Source organism: Ascaphus truei, chromosome 1 (assembly GCF_040206685.1).
Source record: "Ascaphus truei isolate aAscTru1 chromosome 1, aAscTru1.hap1, whole genome shotgun sequence".
In the NCBI taxonomy this organism is placed as follows: domain Eukaryota; kingdom Metazoa; phylum Chordata; class Amphibia; order Anura; family Ascaphidae; genus Ascaphus; species Ascaphus truei.
Genome location: NC_134483.1, coordinates 479,961,547 through 479,980,669, shown reverse-complemented (window position 1 = coordinate 479,980,669; position 19,123 = coordinate 479,961,547). Strand labels below are relative to the sequence as shown.

General features: G+C 42.7%; 1 protein-coding gene across 2 annotated transcripts in view; it reads right to left on the bottom strand.

The window, feature by feature from the left end:
• Positions 1 to 19,123, bottom strand: part of ARAP2 (ArfGAP with RhoGAP domain, ankyrin repeat and PH domain 2) — a 406,381-nt gene that overhangs the window by 195,978 nt on the left and 191,280 nt on the right. For both annotated transcript variants that reach the window (XM_075568062.1, XM_075568070.1), the window contains exon 17: positions 18,367 to 18,469. In XM_075568062.1, the coding sequence (XP_075424177.1) occupies positions 18,367 to 18,469 (103 nt within the window). The remainder of the gene's footprint in view (positions 1 to 18,366; positions 18,470 to 19,123) is intronic.

The following is a 19,123-nucleotide window of genomic DNA, read 5'->3' as shown; positions in this document are numbered from 1 at the left end:
ATTAAACTAAAAATCCAAACCAATCCACGGGTCTTCTACTTGTAATACACCTTCATCTGTATTCTTCTTTCTTCTATCTCCTTCCGGGCGGGGCAGGGCGTGGTCTTCTTTCCATCATCGGCCACGCCCTTGTCTTTTTCCTTCTCCGGAGGTCCTTCCTCCGCGGCGTCTGGCTGCAAAATGAGACGACATAGGCTTTTAAAGGCCTATGACGTCACATTTTGCGTCATGGTTCCCACGGTCCTGATTGGACCGTGAAAACCATGTGTGTTGGCCGATAATAAAAAAATGATGACATCACTTAAAGGGAATGAAAGCACAGCCAATCAGAATGGCTTTGCTTCAATTGCCTTTAAGATGACGTCATGAAAAGGCACATGGCCGTGCACACATGGTACTAGAGCCAATCAGAGCGTGGGAACTTTATCCCTACTCTGATTGGCTCTGTATACCATGTGTCAGAGGCTTGGGGGAGAAAGGATGTGACGTCAATGAAAACCTGTCACGTGGTACGGTAGCCAATCAGAGCGTGGGAACTTTATCCCTACTCTGATTGGCTCTGGTATACCATGTGTCAGGGGCTTGGGGGAGAAAGGATGTGACGTCAATGAAAACCTGTCACGTGGTACGGTAGCCAATCAGAGCGTGGGAACTTTATCCTTATTGACGTCACATCCTTTCTCCCCCAAGCCCCTGACACATGGTATACCAGAGCCAATCAGAGTAGGGATAAAGTTCCCACGCTCTGATTGGCTCTAGTACCATGTGTGCACGGCCATGTGCCTTTTCATGACGTCATCTTAAAGGCAATTGAAGCAAAGCCATTCTGATTGGCTGTGCTTTCATTCCCTTTAAGTGACGTCATCATTTTTTTATTATCGGCCAACACACATGGTTTTCACGGTCCAATCAGGACCGTGGGAACCATGACGCAAAATGTGACGTCATAGGCCTTTAAAAGCCTATGTCGTCTCATTTTGCAGCCAGACGCCGCGGAGGAAGGACCTCCGGAGAAGGAAAAAGACAAGGGCGTGGCCGATGATGGAAAGAAGACCACGCCCTGCCCCGCCCGGAAGGAGATAGAAGAAAGAAGAATACAGATGAAGGTGTATTACAAGTAGAAGACCCGTGGATTGGTTTGGATTTTTAGTTTAATGTTTATTATTTTCAATGGTTTATTATTTTATGGGTTCCTGATCGTGGATTGGTTCGTGAGTAAGCTGGGCAACGGGAGTCGGTGGGGGCAAGTAATGGTAAGTGAACTACAGTAAAGAAATGTATTTTATTTAACTTGTTAATTTTTTCAAAAGGTTTTTTAACCTGTGTATTTTTATTTTTTTGTGGTATATCATTTCTTGCCACTGTATGTATGTATGTACAATATATATGTCTAGAGAGATATACTGTACAGTATACATTCAGGGTAAGAAATGATGATGTTTTAAAAGCTGGATTAGATGTGTTTTTAATTATTTTGTGAGTTTAAAGTATTTTAAAATTAGATAGATGTATTATTCCTTGGTATTGTATTGTGTGTTTGAGGAAGGTCAGGGATACTGTAGGTACTGTAGGCTTGGTTTGGAAAGGTTGTATTTTTGTCGGTACTTATATTTTTTCAAAGGCTTAATTGTTCTGCTCTAGGCGTGAATCTGTTAATGGTTTCATTGTTCATGATTGAGTGTGAAATGTTTAGAGATCTAAATAATGATTGCTAATTGATTTTTGTTTACGTTGATTAATTTGCAGAATGTATACAGTATGGTGCATAGATTTTATGCATTTTGGAATGTGACTTTTTTCATTGGTTTGTGATCATATACAGTACAGTAGATTGTGAGATCAGTTAGGATTTTTAAAGGAAATTGATTTTTAATGTAGTGTCTGTATGGAGAAGTGTTTGGTTGTAGAACAGTATGGTTTTGATAACCCTTCTACATTTATTTGTACTGTATATTTGGTTTATCATGGGTGTGTATATAACGTGTGTATATATATATACTGTATATATCTCTCTCTCTCTCTTTCTCTCTGTCTCTCTGTATGTATATATATACAGTATATATATATATAGTTGCATGATGAAGCCACAGTACAAATTCATGGGTGAAGGGTGGGTATCGTGCCTGTGTGGCTTAACCCCTTAATTACCTTTGCGGTTATTATCCGATAAGGTGTTTAAGGGGTTAATTGATATCTGAATGTAATTGCAATGTATTGGCTTGGTTTTGGCTATGTTTTGTGTGGGCAAGAGAAGGAAGGCGCTGGCATCGGACACTTCGTATTGATGAGGTCAGTAGTACTTTATTTATTTGTATATGCTAGTTAATGTTTTTAATAATGGGCAATTAATCTATTATCCATATCTGGATAATAGTTATTTTGCACATTATTGTACTGTAGGTGTTGGGGGGGAGGGTGTATGTATTGAATGTATAGGCCAGGTTTATTTTTTTTACATTCAGGGTTACTTCCGTGGTTTTGCGTGGGACCTCTGGAGACCACCCGCGGGGAATCCTCGGGTATCCTAAAGGGTAGCAGGCTGGTGGTTCCACGGGTGACACATGCGGGGATGATGATGTGTGGTCCCACTTCTGTGGGGGCACCGCGGACCCGTAGTCTGCGGGCATGACGATGTGTGGTCCCACTTCTGTGGGGGCACCTCCGAGCCGTAGGTGCGGGGATGATGATGTGTGGTCCCACTTCTGTGGGGGCACCGCGGACCCGTAGTGAGCACCCGTGAGTTCCCCAGACCCCCATGGGAACCACCCGAGGCCCCGCAGACACCTGTGGGTTTGACCCGGGGCTCCCAGACATCCTTGGGCCTACCGTGTGGACCCAATTGTGGCTCACGGTGACCCAAGGAGACCACCTGAGCGCCATGGTGCTGGCAGGATCCACCAGCAGGCCTCCAGAACCTGTGGAATGCTGCTGGTAAACTGTAGGTCTGTCCAGGTGCCCTGCCAGCCCACCGGGGACTAGCGTGGGGCTACGTTATGGACCCTGAATGTAAAAGAATAAATCTTGTATTTATGGGGGGGGGGGCACAGGGGGTGGGTAATGTATTTAATAAATAGAATGCTGTTTATTGTGGGTGATTGTACTGTTTTTATTGTGGGTACTGGGGTGGGGGTGGGGTGTTTCCCCAACGGTATGTGGGTAGGCCTCCCTTGTGGGTAGTTAGTGGGTGAGGGTTGAGGGTGGTTAGGCCTCACGGGGTGGGGGGTTAGAGTGGGAGGGTATGTACAGTAGGCGTCCCAAGTGGTGGGTGAGGGTGGGTTAACCCCTTCATGACTGTAGCGGTTAATAACCGCTATGGTGATTAAGGGGTTAGGGGACATTACTTTGAAAGTGTTATTTTTTTTCTCTGTTTTACTGTACAGCAGCGGAGGTTGCCATGGGTAGTGGGTAGTGTATTGAATGTATTTATTGGTTATTATGCGTTAACCCCTTCATTACCTTAGCGGCTATACGCTATGCTAATGAAGCCTCGTTTCTGAACTTTTAATAATATTGTGCAGGAGCAGGGGGTCCCCTGAGATTAGATTTCTGTCTCAGGGAACCCCCTGCTCACTCTACAATATTATTAAAAAGACAGAAATGCTGCTTCTTTACCATAGCGCATAGCCGCTAAGCTAAAGAATGATTCTTTAATGATGTGTGTGTTTTATTCACAGTGTAGATGTTCTCCGGAGCTGAAGCGCACAGGTTTCAGGTCTGGGGACCCCGTGCCCCCCGAGATACAGGCCCCTTTAGGGGGTGCCGGTATCCCTCTGCTCTGCTTGGTTTACAGGCCGCGATCACGTGATCGGACCTTTAAACCAAGCAGAGGGCTACCGGCACCCCCTAAAGGGGCCTGTATCTCGGGGGGCACGGGGTCCCCAGACCTAAAACCTGTGCGGTTCAGCTCCAGAGACCCCCTGCACATCTACACTATCAATAAAAATGTATTTCAAATGTATTTATTTGTATTTATTTATTTATTTATTGCGGGGATGCTGTGTGTGATTATTTTTTATTGTGTTTAGCGGGGGTGGGTGACGGGGTTTATAAATGTGAGTTTATAAATAAAATAAAGAATATTATTTATAGGGGCCTTAGAACAGAAGTTCCCACGCCAATTGCGCGCTCATTGCTCTTTTGTTACAATGTTGCTGGTCTTGCGGGTTTGCAGTCTGGCAGCAAAAAGCAGTTTGTAGTACTGAGTGTGAGATAAATTAAGCAGTTCTTTTATTGCTGAAGTCGCCACTAAAAGCTTTTATTTACAAATACAGTACAAAAACCGTGCAACACACAACAACATTCAGTATCCTTTGTTTAAGTACAGCAGGTACTATAGGGTAAAACATGTACTGTACAGTACAGCACAACATTACAGTATGGTCTCACTGAAAGTCCTCCCCATTTTCCAGCCATGGCCGATGCCTTGCATGGCGCAAAACGCCATTAATGCAGTCTCTAACGCCTCTCATTACAGGATCTGTAACAGGGTAATAGCGCTGCATTTCTTCCACAATCTTTTTCCTTAAATTGGCAGGAAGGGCATTTTTTTGGCGATTCCCATCATAGTTCACTTTGAACACCCACTCGCAGTACAATGTGTAGGGAACATGGTGTTTAAATATGATCAAGGCATACTTGTGTGGTATACCAGCACTCCTCACCCTATACTTCTCCCTCAGCGCCGGTGTCAGATCGCACAGGGAGATGTCGGGCACTGTTTGTATGCGAGCGGGTGTAGGAAGTCTTTTGGGAGCGGGTGTACTTGAGGCGATGGGCAATGGTAGGGTGTCTGGGAGGAAGCTTTCCTCCGGTAGTGGTCGCCGGGTTGTCTCCTGGCGTGGTCTAGATGGGGTTGTCATGTCCTCCTCAATAGCATAGTACACTGTATCTTCTGGTGGAGGGGGTGTGCTTGGTGATGGAAGGGGGTCGAAGGTACCATGCATCACATCCATGTCACCCCCCTGCTCCAGCGTCGGGGAAACAGGGGCATTAACACCGAGCAAATAATGTATGCCCGCTATGTCTGCCTCTATCTTGTCCATCCGTTGATCCATCCGTTGCTCCATATGTAGCATCCGTTGATCCAGCCGTTGCTCCATATGTAGCACCGACTCCAGAAGCAGATCTAGCTTTGCCAGCACACTAGAATTCCCGGGGAGATCCACACTTAGCCCATTCAGGATCCGGTCCAACGAGCTGCTTGTGCATGGCATCTGGAGATCTGGGGGGATGGGTGCAACGGAGGATGAGATGGGGGTTCCCTGGAGAGAAGCGGCATCGATGGAGAGTGGAAGAGGTGACCTGGGGATGCCCGGTACAGGAGAAGCTGCAGCGTGGTGGAAGAGGGATGGAGAAGGTGACCGCTGGATTTCCGGGAGAGAAGCAGAGTCGTCCAAGAGCAAAGGAGACAGTGACCCGTTGATTTCAGAGGCAGCAGCATCTTCAGATGGAACCGGAGAAGATGGGGGTGGAGAAGCCGGGCTGAAGATTTCCGGGACAGCTACAGCAGAGTCGTCGAAGCATATGGGAGCAAGTGGTCTGCGGATTCGGTGAGTTGGCTGCCATGCGTCTTGCGAACCGAGCACAGTACCGTATTTCTTCTTCACATAATAAGGCTGACGTGTTTTAAAAGCCTTAGCCTTTGGGGTCAGCAGAAGGTTTTCTTTGTTGGCCTTAGCCTGTCGCTTTGCCTTTGGCTTGGGAACGGTAACTGCCTTTCTCTTTTTCAGTGTGGCAGGCACAGCAGAGGTGAGATGATTCTTTCGTCCATAGAACCGGGGATGCTCCATGTAAGCGGGAGGCACAATGCAGTATCTGGACAATGCCTCAGATAAAGATCAGCAAGTGGTGGGCTATGCAACGTGTACAACCTTTTATGCATGGTGGCCAGGTACAGGTGTTGAAAGTGGGTGGTCTGTTATGTGAGTCATTAACATATAAATACACCATCCATTTTGTGGATTCACTGCACATTGAATACACATCGACTAAACATCGAATACACATTCTTGTGTTTGTATTTCTTTCTACAGTACTCGCAGCAATGCCTGTTAAGAAGATTTCAAAGGATCTCAGCATGAGAATGAAGGAGATGTACACGAGCGGACAACGAATTGCAGATATCCAGCGCTGGTTAACTGCTTCTGGCCTCGTTGTGCCATCAAGCACTGTGTGCTATCATGCACAAGGAAAAAACAGAGACCGCAAAAAGGCACCAAGGGTAACAAATGCGTAAGTACTGTACAGTATACTGTATTTATAAAACTTAACCAAAAAAAATATAGAAAACTGTAGTGTACATCTACAGTATACCGTATTTATATAGTATATTTATTATATTACAACAGTATATACTGTAGTGTACTGTATGTGTGGTCAATTTATATTTTTTGTGCAGCAGTATACACTTTTGGTATATTGCAATTCATCTTACAACGAAATATACAGTATATGATGTGTATTTATTATGATATAACAACAGTATACCGTATTTATATAGTATATTTATTATATTACAACAGTATATACTGTAGTGTACTGTATGTGTGGTCAATTTATATTTTTTGTGCAGCAGTATACACTTTTGGTATATTGCAATTCATCTTACAACGGAATATACAGTATATGATGTGTATTTATTATGATATAACAACAGTATACCGTATTTATATAGTATATTTATTATATTACAACAGTATATACTGTAGTGTACTGTATGTGTGGTCAATTTATATTTTTTGTGCAGCAGTATACACTTTTGGTATATTGCAATTCATCTTACAACGGAATATACAGTATATGATGTGTATTTATTATGATATAACAACAGTATACCGTATTTATATAGTACAACAGTATATACTGTAGTGTACTGTATGTGTGGTCAATTTATATTTTTTGTGCAGCAGTATACACTTTTGGTATATTGCAATTCATCTTACAACGAAATATACAGTATATGATGTGTATTTATTATGATATAACAACAGTATACCGTATTTATATAGTATATTTATTATATTACAACAGTACTGTATACTGTATATTTTGTCTATTTATATTTATAGTACAGCAGTATACATTTTTTGTATATTTATATTTACTGTATATTACAACATTACATGTACAGTATACAATATACATTTTATATTGCTGCATATTAATAACACAATATAATTTCTTTGCATTGTAGGGAGACTACTCTTCTGGTGGACAGAATAAGTGAGGAGAATGATGAGAGGAGCGCATTAAGGGTTAAAAACACTCTTCAGGAAAACCACAATCTGACTGTATCCGAGAGCAGCATAAAGAAGATGAGACGCAGAATTGGATGGAAATATGGACGTGTGAGGTTAGTAGTGGACAGTACAGGAGGTACTGTACTGTAAAGTAAAAATGTTGTTTTGCAAACTGTACTGCGCTGTGACGCTAACATTTTTTATTCATTGTCATTACAGAGCGTACCCCATGATACGGGACGCAAACAAAATCAAAAGAGTGCTCCAGGCCCAGGCATGGATCGACAGCGGTGAGACTTTCCAGGATTGCATCTTCACTGATGAGTCTACTGTGTCGCTGGAGAGATTTGCAAGATTTGCGTTCCACAAAAAAGGCCGCATAACTTTGAAGCCACGGCCAAAACACCCTGTGAAGCTGCATGTGTGGGGTGCCATCTCTAGGCGTGGACCGGGATGCATTGTCGTCTTTGAAGGTACAATTTCTCAAATATAATGCCGCCTAATGCACTGTACTTGACTAGTGTTGCCTTACCGTATGCACTGTACTGTACTATTGAGCACTTTTCTTTTCTTGCTATAGGAATCATGAATAAAGATTTCTTCCAAGACAACATTGTGCCCGTGATAGTGCGATACATCACACAAGACTTTCCCAATGGTCATCGCTTTTACCAGGACAATGATCCCAAGCACACCGCGTCGACGGCGCATATCCTTGAGCGCGGCATCAACTGGGTGAAGACGCCAGCGGAGTAAGTGTAGTAGACCGTGTCCCATTTATATGTTCCCCACTGTTTTTACTGTGTACTCTATCTCTTAAACTAATTGTCCTTTCTTTCCAATCACAGATCACCAGACTTCAATCCGATCGAAATGGTCTGGCATCAGCTGAAGGACCACATCCGTAAAGTGGCGAAACCCTCCAAGAAGGACGAGTTGTATACAGCCATAATGAGTTTTTGGAACGATGTACTCACCGAGGAACGATGCAATAAATATATAGACCATATTGCCACTGTGTTGCCCATTGTCATCGCGCGCAATGGACAAGCATCAGGAAAGTAGTACAGTGCTGTAGTATTGTACAGTAGGTACACTATGATACAGGTAAGTATGGCACAGATTTTAGCTTTCCCAATAGTCAGAGTTTACAGTAGTTCCAGTATACAGTACAGTAGACTAGTTTGACATACTACAGTAACTGCCTACTAACTGCTCCATTTTTTCTTTCCAGAGAAAGCTGCACCAGCCACCTACTGTACAGTAGGTCTACCATAATACAGTACGCACATACAGTACAGTACAGTAACTGAACAAAGTTTTTGTTTTCTTGTCGTTCCAGGAAAAAGGGTGCACCAGAGGGGAGGGGGGGCCTTGTGTTCGTCAAATCTGCTTGTGCAGTCAAATGTACAGTATATAAACAGCAGTAATGATGTACACAAAACCTCTCCTCTCTCAATGAACTACTGTACCGCAGACACAATGAGGATACTGTTACAGTATTAAGGGAAAAAGAACAGGATGGGTTATTTAACATTACAGTATACTGTGCAATATTTATACTGTATATTTATATATACTGTATTTTTATTCTAAAGGTATTCGAGAATGTACTCTACTAGATGAGGACCTGGTGACTTTCAACACTCTCAGACACACAGAAAGGATTATTTCACATCACTGTATATTTATCCTGTATATTTTCAGTAATTTAGAAGCAGTGGCTGTTCTGAACAGCCCAGGGCCAGATTAACAAAACAATGGCTTGGATTGGATTAGCCAGACGATTGATGCTTGGCCAGGGAGGGATTAAAAACTCTAAGGGAGGGGGTGGGTGGTGTAGCTGTAGGATTGTACTGTGTCAGTATTTCCAACGCCAGGTCACCCTAATAATTGCATGAATAAACCCCCAAAGACAAGGCCCAAATATACTAGTACAGTATACTGTACAGTACTGTAAAGTATGTATTATTGTGTGTTGATGTTTTGAATTGCTGTTAACTTGAAAAGTTTCACCATTGTATTGTACTGTATTTGTAAATAAAAGTATTTTGTGGCGACTTCAGCAATAAAAGAACTGGTTAATTTATCTCACATAAAGTACGTGAATACGACCGCAATCACCATTGTACAGTAAATGGGTGCATAGGATGGAACGACAGGTGCTAAAGGGGTATAAATATGATACTGTATTTATCAGTATTGATCAAAGAGAATTGATCAGAAGGATTCCCCTTATAAAGTATACAGCACTCTATTGTCATTCATACAGTACAGTATACTGTAGTAAAAGGTAGACAACACATGGTCTTGCAGTACAGTATACTGTATTACTAAAAATCTGTCAGGTTGACCAGAATCACTGCGGATATCGGAAAATAATACAATTTTATTAATTCTACGTACTGTATATAAGGGGAATCCTTCTGATCAACTCTCTTTGATCAACACTGATAAATACAGTAATTTATCTCACACTCAGTACTACAAACTGCTTTTTGCTTGCAATAAACAAACAAACAGGGAAGCGCTACTGTATACTGTATGAGTTAGGATCAGGCCCAGCAGCCACTTTATGTTGAAAACCACATATGAAATGAGCATAAATTTGCATGAATAATTACACAAAAATATATAAAATAAATAGCACAAGTCTCTGACAGAGAGAAATTGTCCAGGTGGTGTGGATACAGGTTAATGCCCCTGTCTGATAGGACAGACTCGGGCAAGAATGGCCTGTGAGAGGTGAATATCCAGAATGGTAGCTGGGATGGAAAGCGCTACCAACTGTGCAGGTATTGAAGTGTGTAGAAATGGGAAGGTGCCGTAGGCATCAAATGTGGAAAGCGCTCACCCAGACTTCATACACTGCGCTTTTTGCTTGCATACTGCAAAGCCGCAAGACCAGCAACATTGTAAAAAAAGAGCAAAAAAAGAGCAATGAGCGCGAAATTGGCGTGGGAACTTCTGTTCTAGGGCCCCTAGAAATAATATTCTTTATTTTATTTATAAACTCACATTTATATATAAAGTATATATTTATTTCTCTTCATGTATTTATTTATATTTATTTATTAATTGTGGAGCTGCTGTGCGTGAGGGGCCATGGCCAGGATGGGGGGGGGGGGGGTAACGGTACAGTATGTGGGTAGGGGGTGAGGGTGGTTAGACCTCACAGTACATTATGCACATTGGGCCCCCCTCCTCCCCACATTTACATACTGTACACTACACGACATCAATGCAGGGAGGGTTTACCAATGCAGGGAGGGTTTACCAATGCAGGTAAGGCTTTAGGCCTTTATATCTCTCTCCCTTCAGTGTAATCTGCTTAACAGAAACATTAGGGGGGGAAGGGGCTTTAGGCCTTTATATCTCTCTCCCTTCAGTGTAATCTGCTTAACACAAACATTAGGGGGGAAGGGGTTTTTAAACAATGCTGCTGTGTATAATGTATAAGGTTTTTTACAATTAGATAGATGTAATCCTTGGTATTGTAAGGGTTAGTTTGTTTTTAAATTGTCTTTTCTGGTTGTTACTTACAGTATATATTGATTTTGGTTTACTTGCTTGGTTAAAATACTGTAGTTAAGTTGACTTGTTTGGAAGTGTTTGTACAGTATTTACTGGTAGAGTAGCTTGCAATTATATTGTTAACATTCATTTGCAGAATGTACAGTACTGTATATGGTGCATAGATTTAATGCTATGCATCATTTACAGTATACAATGTACTGTAAATGCAATGTACTGTGTGGATTGTAATGTTATGTTTTATACTGTACAGTATGCTATTCATTAACTTCATTGCTCTACACATCTAGGGATTTCATTCCACCTTACCACCTTTCCTACACATGATTTGTGCTGTAGGCATTGGTTACTGTATATTACTGTATGCTAATGCAGATGTGTGATGCTTTGAGACTGTCATTTATACTTTGACAAGTCTACCTTTTGGTGTGTAGTGTGCATTATCCTTAGCGTTGTATACAGTAGGTGCCTTTAAACCCAGTAACCTACTGTATTGTGATTCACTTTGATTCTCCCTAGTGTTTTTTGAGTCACTATCCTTTTCATGTTTATGGTTGACAGTGTGTGTCGTTCCCTAGTGCTGTTCATTAGTGTTTAAGGGTCCATGCCTCTTTTTTAAGTGTTTTTAAATCATGTACTGTTTATTCATCCCTTTTTGCACTGTGTCAAATAAATAAACAAATATATCAATTGCATACCTGAGTGCTCCCATACGGGTTACTTTTTTCTCTTTTCACTCACATACAGTATGTATATATATATATATATATATATATATACAGTATATATATATATATATATATATATATATATATATATATATATATAAATATAGCTGTATGATATATATATATATATATATATATATATATATATATATATACACAGTGTATATATGTATACTGTATGTATATATATATATATATATATATATATATATATATATATATACAGTGTATATATATATACAAAGTATATACTGTACAGTATATATTTATTTCTCTTCATGTCTTTATTTATTTATTTATTTAGATTTATTTATTAATTGTGGGGCTGCTGTGCGTGAATTTTTTTTATTGGGGGTGGGGGGGGTGTTTGGCCCTCAGCACTCAGAAACACAGGCCAGACAGATTTAAACACACACACAATAGGGGGAGGTTTTTTTACATAGCTTGCAGGGAAGTTTAACGCACACACAATAGGGGGATAGGGGGAGGGTTTTTTACATAGATTAGAGAGAAGGCAGGGCGTTTTAAAAGCGAGAATAGGGGAGGGGGTTTTACATAGATTTTATTTATTTATTTAGATTTATTTATTAATTGTGGGGCTGCTGTGCGTGAATTTTTTTTATTGGGGGTGAGGGGGGTGTTTGGCCCTTGGTGTGAGTTTACGACTTGCAGCAGCAGCACAATGAATAAATATAAATAAATAAATAAATGACAATAAATACATTTGAAATACATTTTTATTGATAGTGTACATGTGCAGGGGGTCTCCGGAGCTGAAGCGCACAGGTTTCAGGTCTGGGGACCCCGTGCCCCCCGAGATACAGGCCCCTTTAGGGGGTGCCGGTATCCCTCTGCTCTGCTTGGTTTACAGGCCGCGATCACGTGATCGGGACCTTTAAACGCAGAGCACTCAGCACTCAGAAACACAGGCCAGACAGATTTAAACACACACACAATAGGGGGAGGTTTTTTTACATAGCTTGCAGGGAAGTTTAACGCACACACAATAGGGGGATAGGGGGAGGGTTTTTTACATAGATTAGAGAGAAGGCAGGGCGTTTTAAAAGCGAGAATAGGGGAGGGGGTTTTACATAGATTTTATTTATTTATTTAGATTTATTTATTAATTGTGGGGCTGCTGTGCGTGAATTTTTTTTATTGGGGGTGAGGGGGGTGTTTGGCCCTTGGTGTGAGTTTACGACTTGCAGCAGCAGCACAATGAATAAATATAAATAAATAAATAAATAAATAAATGACAATAAATACATTTGAAATACATTTTTATTGATAGTGTACATGTGCAGAGGGTCTCCGGAGCAGAAGCGCACAGGTTTCAGGTCTGGGGACCCCGTGCCCCCCGAGATACAGGCCCCTTTAGGGGGTGCCGGTATCCCTCTGCTCTGCTTGGTTTACAGGCCGCGATCACGTGATCGGACCTTTAAACCAAGCAGAGGGCTACCGGCACCCCCTAAAGGGGCCTGTATCTCGGGGGGCACGGGGTCCCCAGACCTAAAACCAACGCGGTTCAGCTCCGGAGACCCCCTGCACATCTACACTATCAATAAAAATGTATTTCAAATGTATTTATTGTCATTTATTTATTTATTTTTTGGCGGCTGCTGTGTGTGTGTATTTTTTTATTGTGGGTAGCGGGAGGGTGGGTGAATGGGGTATTCGCCCCAACGATGGTTGGGGAGGGCTTGCGGGGGGGGGGGGGGGGTTGGGGTAGCGGGAGGGCTTAACCCCTTCATGACCGTAGCGGTATTAACTGCTACGATCGTGAAGGGGTTAAGTGCACCCGCAACCCCCCCCCCCCTCCCGCAAGTCGTAAACTCACACCAAGGGCCAAATACCCCCCTCACCCATCCCCACTACACACAATAAAGCGGGCACGGTGGGTTAACCCCTTCATTGCCTTAGCGGCTATCCGCTATGGTAATGACGCAGCATTTTCCGTATTTTTAATAATATTGATCAGGAGCAGGGGGGGGGGTTCCCTGAGCATTAATCATTAATTTCTGGCTCAGGGAACCCCCTGCTCACTGTACAATATTATTAAAATAATGCTTCTTTACCATAGCGCATAGACGCTAAGGTAAAGAACGAGTGTTTATTTATACTGTATATTGTATGTGTTTTATTGATACTGTACATGTGCAGAGGGTCTCCAGAGCAGAAGCGCACAGGTTTCAGGTCTGGGGACCCCGTGCCCCCCGAGATACAGGCCCCTTTAGGGGGTGCCGGTATCCCTCTGCTCTGCTTGGTTTACAGGCCGCGGTCACGTGATCGGGGCTTTTAACGCAGAGCTGGATACCGGCACCCCCTAAAGGGGCCTGTATCTCGGGGGGCACGGGGTCCCCAGACCTAAAACCAACGCGGTTCAGCTCCGGAGACCCCCTGCACATCTACACTATCAATAAAAATGTATTTCAAATGTATTTATTGTCATTTATTTATTTATTTTTTGGCGGCTGCTGTGTGTGTGTATTTTTTTATTGTGGGTAGCGGGAGGGTGGGTGAATGGGGTATTCGCCCCAACGATGGTTGGGGAGGGCTTGCGGGGGGGGGGGGGGGTTGGGGTAGCGGGAGGGCTTAACCCCTTCATGACCGTAGCGGTATTAACTGCTACGATCGTGAAGGGGTTAAGTGCACCCGCAACCCCCCCCCCCCCCTCCCGCAAGTCGTAAACTCACACCAAGGGCCAAATACCCCCCTCACCCATCCCCACTACACACAATAAAGCGGGCACGGTGGGTTAACCCCTTCATTGCCTTAGCGGCTATCCGCTATGGTAATGACGCAGCATTTTCCGTATTTTTAATAATATTGATCAGGAGCAGGGGGGGGGGGGGTTCCCTGAGCATTAATCATTAATTTCTGGCTCAGGGAACCCCCTGCTCACTGTACAATATTATTAAAATAATGCTTCTTTACCATAGCGCATAGACGCTAAGGTAAAGAACGAGTGTTTATTTATACTGTATATTGTATGTGTTTTATTGATACTGTACATGTGCAGAGGGTCTCCAGAGCAGAAGCGCACAGGTTTCAGGTCTGGGGACCCCGTGCCCCCCGAGATACAGGCCCCTTTAGGGGGTGCCGGTATCCCTCTGCTCTGCTTGGTTTACAGGCCGCGGTCACGTGATCGGGGCTTTTAACGCAGAGCTGGATACCGGCACCCCCTAAAGGGGCCTGTATCTCGGGGGGCACGGGGTCCCCAGACCTAAAACCAACGCGGTTCAGCTCCGGAGACCCCCTGCACATCTACACTATCAATAAAAATGTATTTCAAATGTATTTATTGTCATTTATTTATTTATTTTTTGGCGGCTGCTGTGTGTGTGTATTTTTTTATTGTGGGTAGCGGGAGGGTGGGTGAATGGGGTATTCGCCCCAACGATGGTTGGGGAGGGCTTGCGGGGGGGGGGGGGGGGGGTTGGGGTAGCGGGAGGGCTTAACCCCTTCATGACCGTAGCGGTATTAACTGCTACGATCGTGAAGGGGTTAAGTGCACCCGCAACCCCCCCCCCCCCCTCCCGCAAGTCGTAAACTCACACCAAGGGCCAAATACCCCCCTCACCCATCCCCACTACACACAATAAAGCGGGCACGGTGGGTTAACCCCTTCATTGCCTTAGCGGCTATCCGCTATGGTAATGACGCAGCATTTTCCGTATTTTTAATAATATTGATCAGGAGCAGGGGGGGGGGGTTCCCTGAGCATTAATCATTAATTTCTGGCTCAGGGAACCCCCTGCTCACTGTACAATATTATTAAAATAATGCTTCTTTACCATAGCGCATAGACGCTAAGGTAAAGAACGAGTGTTTATTTATACTGTATATTGTATGTGTTTTATTGATACTGTACATGTGCAGAGGGTCTCCAGAGCAGAAGCGCACAGGTTTCAGGTCTGGGGACCCCGTGCCCCCCGAGATACAGGCCCCTTTAGGGGGTGCCGGTATCCCTCTGCTCTGCTTGGTTTACAGGCCGCGGTCACGTGATCGGAGCTTTTAACGCAGAGCTGGATACCGGCACCCCCTAAAGGGGCCTGTATCTCGGGGGGCACGGGGTCCCCAGACCTAAAACCAACGCGGTTCAGCTCCGGAGACCCCCTGCACATCTACACTATCAATAAAAATGTATTTCAAATAATTTTTAATGTGTGGATGTTTGCGCAGAGAGAGAGCAGCGGATCTCTCTCTGCTGCAAACACATCTCGCCCCCGCCGCCCATACAGTAGTATCATTTATGTATGTGCATATACAGTACAGTACTGTACAGTACTGTATGTTAGGGCTTACAGGGGTTGTTGTTATACAGTACTGTATATATATATATACTGTATACTGCATTACAATTCATTATAGGGGACGGCTTCACAGAGAATAGCTCGCAAGCGCCACCATGTGTATTTTGACGGCATTGCAGTATTGTAACCAGCCGGAATAAAAAGCTTAAATTCCTGCCGGAAAATAACGCAATGCACTCTGGCTGAAAAATATCAGAAACCTGAATACACCCGAGTATACCCGAATTCGCGGGACTAGCCGTGCTCGAATAAAGTGTGTCGCCAGTGTACCACTTCCCCTTCAGCTCAGGGGATGGGTCTGGTCTGCGGGCAGCACCGGCGTAACACCTTCATCCTCTGTTAACCCTATTCATTCATCCTCTCACCCCCCCCCCTCCCCTCCCTGTCATTATCAGTACAGTAGCTTTCAAATTTAGACTTCACTATCCGGCTTTAAATTGCATATTAAATCATGCCATTGAATAAGTAACCTGCTCTGCCTTCTTGGGGATGGTCTGTAAGTAAGAGTGCTGCAAAGATTGCAATGCTGCTGTGATGAGAGCTGAGTTATGGAGCCTTTCTGAAAATTTACAATGGTGGTTATTTTTAATAGATCTTGAAAATGGAAAGACTGTTTGTATAGTAAAAGAAAGGTAAGGGTGAGTGAGCAATTAAACAAAGTTGCCAGTACTGTATGCACTGTCTGTCTCACACACACACACACACACACACACACACACACACACACACACACACACGCACGCACGCACGCACGCACGCACGCACACACACACACACACACACACACACATACACACACACACACACGCATATACACACACACACTGAGATACACACATACTGAGACATTCACTCACACACTCACTCAAACACACACACACAGGCAGGACACAGGACACAGACAGAAAGACAGACAGACACACACACACACACACACACACACACACATACACACACACATTGAGACACACACACACAGGCAGGACACTGAGACACAGACACAGCCTCACCTCTCTGCTGCATGCTTTTCCTCTGCTTTTTGGCCCCACCCACCCCAGGCTCCTGCCACCTCCTGATTGGCTGAATTACACAGCAGCCACGCAATCAGAAGCTTCCCAGCCTCTTAGCAGCAGCAGCAGCCCTGCTCTATCCCATGTCCGGTATTATCTCTCATATTTTACCGGACAGGGTAACCAAATACTGGACACCTGGCAACCCTAAGAGCGAGCCGGGGTGCCAGGCGGGGGGAGAGCGAGCCGGGGTGCCGGGCGGGGGGCGAGCATTGGTGGGCACGCATGGGCCAGGCGTGTGGGCCCTCCCTATGCTGTGGGGCCCCCGGGCAACTGTCGAGCATGCCCATATGTTAAGACAGCCCTGCAATTAACTATGGTATATCTCTGGGGGTATTTTTTAACGGATTCTAATGCTATTTACCAAACCTAATATGTTATATTTGGCCATCCCCTATCCCCTTCACCCAATCTTTTATAGTAATTAATTTTATCTCCTTAATGTTAATGTTATTATTGCAATTACGATGTCAGCTGTGACACAAAGGGGCTTATGCTATAATCAGTCATAAAAAAAAAATCGCCAGCAAATTTAAATACGGATGATACAGAATACTTATAGTATCACATTCAAGCACAAATTAACATTCTCAAGTGCACACATAGTAGACTTAAATATAGTAAACAAAATGTATTAATAGTAAAGCATGTACTGTACAAACACACAGATTGGCACTAAAGCATACACAAACAAACTCAATTTAAACTCAAGGCAAAACTTTACCATGTACATTTCAACCCTTGAGCACACACAGACATCCACAATATTCCCTTCAGGGCCAGAAGGGAAAGCATCATCATCATCTCTATGTCTCTCTCTTTAGAGGGCTCTAAAACAGTGTGCTGGGACAAAAGAGAGGCCTACAGAGGAGGATTGATGTCTTACTCTCTTGTACGTCACTCTATTTCCCACATGGTTCCACTTGATCCCTCAAGCCACTACCACTGTCCTTACTGGGACAATTTAGACATGGGACTTTCACCATTAATATTAATTAGAATATTTGGGAATAAACTTGATATAAAACAAGCATAACATCATTGAATATTATTTATGCTTGTCCAAGAAAAGGTATCATAATTTGAACAAAAATTATTTCTTCCAGCACAAACAACACTGAGATTTTCATCAACAGCTTTTTAGGAAATGTACATCTTTATTTCATTTTGACAGTAATATACAGTATAACTTTGACAGGTTATACGTAGATCGACGTAATAAAAATACTCAACAAATGAAAAAATATTACATGTTTTTGGTGAGGAAAACCATGCACCAATTTTTACTGCATTAGCATTTCATTACACAAGTTGTGCATTTATTTTGCCTTTAGCAAAGAACCAACATTCCCTCATTATGCATATCACTTAAAAAAAAAAACACATTAAAGCTGCTTCCTATGGGAACCCAGCGTTAACAATGCCAATTTATTTTTATGCTAAAGCCTTAGGCTTAGTTTTATCAGATAATTATCAGCCTTACCTTAGCTATTGCCCTGGTCCATTCTCTCTGAGACTCTACATTTTCTGCACCAAAAAGAAACATACGTTCTGACAGTAAGTAGATCTCAAAGGTAAAGATGGCCCTAGAGCAAACAGAAAAAAAACCTGTTGTATTTATATTTTAAAATCTAACATAGCCAAAGGCTTCATTTTCTTCAAAAGCATTTGGTATTTCATGTCTTAGTGGAATACTTATTCATTTATGTTACCAAAGAATAAATAGCTACTAACATGATAAATTGAAACCTTTAAAATTGTTATTTTTACAGGCCTTATTACTTACTGTATTTATTTGACATGTTGTGTACTGTACCATGGTTTTGAGGTCTTATTGTTTTTTACAAAGGAAATAATAGACAATTAGACCTAGTTTCCACTGAAGTATCCTTAAGTAGATATCATACAAATAGTCACCATACTGGCTATGTTTTTTTCTTCTTCAAATTTGCTGTTCCTACCAGTGATTGATTTTGTGCAATTATTTTATAGTGTAGATTTACAGCTAATTTCCTAAAACCATAGGAAAGTACCTCTAAATATTAGTACAGCTTTATTGTTTCCGCAATTTTGATATAGTGACAAATTACCTTTTAAATAATTCAAATTAATACATAGTGTTATCTTCACTGTAATGATAATTGCCGTTTAGATTTATTAAATTCTTCAAAGGAAATATTTATCCAATCATTTAAGCTCATATGAACAGTACAGTTGCAGAATAAAAATGTAATAGAGAT